The sequence below is a fragment of the Phyllobates terribilis genome, unplaced genomic scaffold, assembly GCF_046119375.1.
Source record: "Phyllobates terribilis strain yellow unplaced genomic scaffold, ASM4611937v1 Scaffold_11__3_contigs__length_659146591, whole genome shotgun sequence".
NCBI lineage: Eukaryota > Metazoa > Chordata > Amphibia > Anura > Dendrobatidae > Phyllobates > Phyllobates terribilis.
The window spans coordinates 218610374-218615723 of NW_027362771.1; the positions used below are offsets into that span (position 1 = coordinate 218610374).

A 5350-nucleotide genomic window follows, 5' to 3' on the forward strand; every position below is an offset into this window, starting at 1 on the left:
GGAAGGGGCACAATCCGGGGGGACATGGAAATGATGGCTTCACTGGAGGAGAACAAAATAACCAACTATGCATTTTTCTAAAAGTAAAAGATTCTAAGTTACACTCTCTCCTCCAAAATATTATAGAAATGCATATGATAGTGAGAGAAATAGATGGATGAATGAAAAGATCATATATAAATAAATAAAAAAAAAATATATATATATATATATATATATATATATATATATATATATATATATATATATAAGACAGATTGATATAAGCTAAAGAAGATAGATGAATGGATTACATATATAATATATAGATATAAAAGGGAAACCTGGAAAGAAATGGATACATAGATTAGATAGATAGATAGATAGAGATATACATTGATATGAGAAATAGATTAGATAGATATATGAATATATGAGAGATAGATTGTTATGACTGATTAGATAGATTTATATGAGAGATAGATAGATAGATAGATAGATAGATAGATAGATAGATAGATAATGAGAGAAATATATGAGAGAAATAGATAGCCGATAGATATATAGATAAAAATAAATAGATAGTGAGAAAAATGTATAGATAGATAATGAGATAAATAGATGAATAGACAGATAAATAGATAGAAGGATAGATAGATAATGGGAAATAGAAGGATAGATAGTTAGTGAGAGATAGATAGATAGATAGATAGATAGATAGATAGATAGATAGTGAGAGAAATGGATAGATAGATAGATAGATAGATAGATAGATAGATAGATAGATAGATAGTGAGATAAATAGATGAATAGAAAGATAGATAGAATGATAGATAGATAATGAGAAATAGAAGGATAGATAGATAGTGAGAAATAGATAGATAATGATAGATAGATAGATAATGAAAATTAGATAGATAGATGGGTAGATATATAGATAGTGAGAAATAGATGGATAGACAGATGTGAGATGATTATCTGATATAAACCATATTGTCACATAGATCCTGTTGCCTCATATACATGTGTAGATACATAGTATTGCACATATGTGGGGTATTTCTGGGATTTGCCCCCTACTCTTGGAGAACTCTGGCAGATGGACATGAGCTGGAATACAAGCTCCCTGCCTTGCAGCCACTATACATTGCACACAGGAGCAGCCTCTTTGTTGGGGTCGGTGCCAAGGCTATAATTAGCCGTGATTTCTGCCATCTTTGGGATGGAGTGCACAGCACCAGATCCACTCGCTGCTTGTACACCTGACAACTTCCCCGAGTGCAGTGTCGCCCACTACTGCCGAGCAGGGTGACAGAGCCGGTGCAGAGTAAGCTCAGTGAGGGGCAGCTTGGCGCTGTTTGCACCTGTGTGCTCTGCAGGCCAAGGCCACTTGTCAGAGCCTCCAGACAGACACCAAGGGGACTATCCTCCAAGGAGGCTTGTGTGATAACTATAGAGCGACCCCCTCTTGCTTCTTTCCCCCCGGTGCTCTACTTGCAGGATGATGTCATGTGAAGGCAAGAAAGAACATTGATCTCACCCCGGCGCTGCCTTGAGTGCGCCGAGCAGATTTTGCAGGATGACAGAAGCCCTCCCTCCTCTGCCGCCCCCTCCTCTCTGGGCGGGGGACTCTAATCTCCAATAAAAGTAGTAGCCTACCACAAAAAAAGAGAGAGGAAAAAAAAAGAAAAGGAAAAAAAAAACTTTTTTTTTTCTTTTGACTGTTGGAAACGAATTGAGCAATTATCTAGTTTACCTTCTCCTCTTGGAAGTTAACGATTGGCGAGATCTTTACTGCGTTATTGACACAACACTTCCCATTGAGCGGCCTGGTAGCAATGAGGAGTGATTGCTCCGGTGTCACTGCTGCTCCGCGTCATGTGGAATGGATTGGCACCTGTCCACTAGGTTGCTCTTAGTGGGGATCTACATCGCCATGAAGACCATGATTGTCCTACTCCCTGCACATCAATGACAAGTAGGGAAGGTGGTGTCTGGGGAAGAAGACAACTCTTGGAGCAGGTAGGACATGGACAATAGGCTACAACTCAGTGGCACTAAAGTATTTCCCGGCAGAGAACATCTGCCCAGCAGAGTCAACATGATCAGCAGCTCCAAGCCACTAGCTTTCTCTATTGAGAGGATTATGTCAAGGACTCCAGAACCCAAATGTCTACCGGTGCCAAGTTTTTTTCAGGGTTCTGTGCACAAGGGGGAGCAGAAACAAGCACTTCACCTCAACTCCTCATCCATCCCCTGTATGATCCCATTTGTACCGGTCACTTATGAACATTGCCCTAAACTGGGGATCACTAGTGCTGAGCTGAGGAAGAGCCACCAGGACTCAGTGCCATCCTTCAGCTGCAATGAGCTGCTAAACTGCGCTGTGGCTTTAAAAGGAGACTTTCCCCCTCTTCAGCAGTACAAACTTGTCCGACCTCGAGTGGTCAATCACTCTTCATTCCATGCTATGGGCGCAGCTCTGTGCTACTTCAACAGAGGCGATGCCCCCTGCCACCCGGCTGCCAGTATAAACATCCACCCAGTGGCCTCTTATTTCCTGGGCTCCCCGCTGCACCCACCTCAGAAGTCCTATCTGGCAGAAAGGAACAAACTGGTTGTCCCGGCAGTAGAGAAGTACCCATCAGGGGTCACCTTTAAAGACTTGTCCCAGGCGCAGTTCCAGCACTACATGAAGGAGAGCGCCCAGAGCCTGTCAGACAAAATCGCTTACAAATCGTCAGGCAAGTTCAGCAGCGCCTCTCCCACTAACAAGCCCAAAGTGTTCACCTGCGAGGTTTGTGGCAAGGCAAGTAACCCACATACATGGCATACATGGTCCTGATCACCTACTGCATGGTTTCCCCGGTGCACTATCAGAAATGTCATTTTATTTTCTCTTTTAAAGGTCTTCAACGCACATTACAACTTAACCCGACATATGCCAGTGCACACAGGCGCCAGGCCATTCGTTTGCAAGATTTGTGGCAAAGGATTTCGCCAAGCTAGTACCCTCTGCCGACATAAGATCATCCACACACAGGTACAATTATTCATGTCAGTTTAATTATCAGAAAAGTTACATCACAACATCAGAATAGCTGCAAATTCAATAAAAAAAAAAGTGTGTGCGTTTTTGCGCATTGGAGGTATGATATATGCGGTGGGTATTGGGCTTGTATGCCGGTTATTCCTATGTGAAAGTAATAATAATAATAATAATAATTAATAATATTATACAACTATAATGACTATTTACAACATCCTCTAATCACTGATGGAGCAATGAATATCAATGCTTGTAACCGGTTATTAGCGGCGGCATCACTTGGAAGGAAATGTCATCATTCAGACAGAGCTGGATAATATCTCTATATTGTTATACTAAAAATCCTTCCTTATGTTAATTGATCAGTAATTAATCTAATATTAAATGTCTAAGCTTAATATTTTTATAACTCTTTATGTAAAGACATTGAATGATGGTAATTAGTGAATGATTAGTTTGATATAAAATAACATTTTATAACATTAATTTACTAGTTTGGTGAATGCATAAAATAATAAAGTAAATAGGTATTTATTATAATAATGATGTAAATAGAGAATAATAGGATGGTTCGATATTTCATAACCATATCTATATTATTAGTAGTAGTAATTATATAATACTTTTTGCAGAAAAAAAAGACGATTGTTCCTAAACTAAACAGTCATTTAGTAAAATCCATTGAAATTAAGATGCAATTCTAATTCAAGAATGCTCTTCTAATGTTAATAAACAGTTTGGGTATTTAGAATTTGTTAATTCGCTAATTTAGTGCACTCTCTTTTTTTGTGAACACTATTTTTTATTGTGATTTTTTTAAATTGTGATATTCATACTGATTTTGTGCTGACTCTTGTCCAGGAGAAGCCGCATAAATGTAACCAGTGCGGAAAGGCGTTCAACAGGAGCTCCACGCTGAACACGCACACCCGGATCCACGCGGGGTACAAGCCCTTTGTGTGTGAATTCTGCGGAAAGGGCTTTCATCAGAAAGGTAAATCTCCTGAGCAGTTTTTTATTTGTTCCATTTAATATGAGTAAGAAGATATTTTATGCAGTGCCAGTTCTTCTAGGCTGGTGACTGGTGTTGATGGGTCTATTATGAGATGTGGCTCTGGGAGGAGTAGTAATCATGAATTAGTGTGGAGAGGAAAATGAGCAGGTTGAGAATTGGGAAATGATCACTTGAAGTGAATGGTGCTCTTATTAAATGGTTGCAGGGAATTACAAGAACCACAAGCTCACTCACAGCGGGGAGAAGCAGTTCAAGTGCAATATCTGTAACAAGGCTTTCCACCAGGTCTACAACCTGACCTTCCACATGCACACCCACAACGACAAGAAGCCCTTCACCTGCCCCACCTGCGGCAAGGGCTTCTGCAGGAACTTCGACTTGAAGAAACACGTGCGCAAACTGCATGACACCAACGGTGGAGGGGCACAAGCTGGGCAGGAGGAACTGCTGCCACCATCCAGGGATCAGCCCCCCAGGAGCCAGAGCCCAGACCTGCAGAAGGGCATTTACTGACACTTACCTGTGGAGAGCCAGCTGCCTGCTACCCCCTTCCATGGAGAGGCAGGAGAACCTGCCCTGGGCTGAACTCTGGGGAGAGCAGGGCTACCTGGTGAGAACTACTCTGGAGAAGACGTTCACAAAACCTTGGCCGCTGTACTGGGGGTCATTATAACGCCGATGCCCCCAAGTTCGTGCATGCCCCTGTTATTACTATGATTTGAGTATTATAATAATTTGTTCTTGGCCTCCCAGGTTGCTGTGTTCTGTATCTGTGGCTGCTCCCACACATGAGAAATGACTTGTGTATATCTATTTATTATTTGGATATGTATTATTCTATTTATTGTACATATGCACAGAAGAGTTTATTTCCGTTGTGTTTGTCCTCCACTGTCCCCAAATGTTTGGTTTCCCCTTCTGCTGCTGTCGTGCAGGGTGCAGATCGCCTCCATATTGATGATGAACTGATGTATCATGACGATGAGTTTTATTCTTGCACGTAAAATAAATGGTTTCCTTGTGGCTCTGAATATACAGGAGGCTGGCTGCAGTGATTGTGATGGGTGCAGGGGAAGATGGGACTGATAATCCACAACCTACTCCACAATATGAGGGGGCTCTTGCCAAAACTGTGAAACGGTGACTTTAATTAAGGAGGGTAATTAGTGCAGCTTTATCAGAGGCTCATGCTCCACTATCATCACTTGTGTGCTGCCATGCTCGCCCTGAGAAGAGCTGGAGACACTACAGAGACCAGAGGAGGTGATCCAGGAGCTAGTACTCCATGTACAAACACTAGAATCGCT

At 41.6% G+C, this 5350-nt stretch overlaps 1 protein-coding gene across 1 annotated transcript; it reads left to right on the forward strand.

Moving 5' to 3' along the window:
* The first annotated feature begins 1637 nt into the window (after positions 1-1637).
* Positions 1638-5055, forward strand: FEZF1 (FEZ family zinc finger 1). The gene is made up of 4 exons (XM_073650717.1): positions 1638-2788; positions 2888-3022; positions 3890-4022; positions 4249-5055. Exons 1-4 carry the CDS (start codon positions 2009-2011, stop codon positions 4554-4556), a joined length of 1356 nt encoding a protein of 451 aa, XP_073506818.1. The 5' UTR covers positions 1638-2008; the 3' UTR covers positions 4557-5055.
* Positions 5056-5350: the final 295 nt, after the last annotated feature.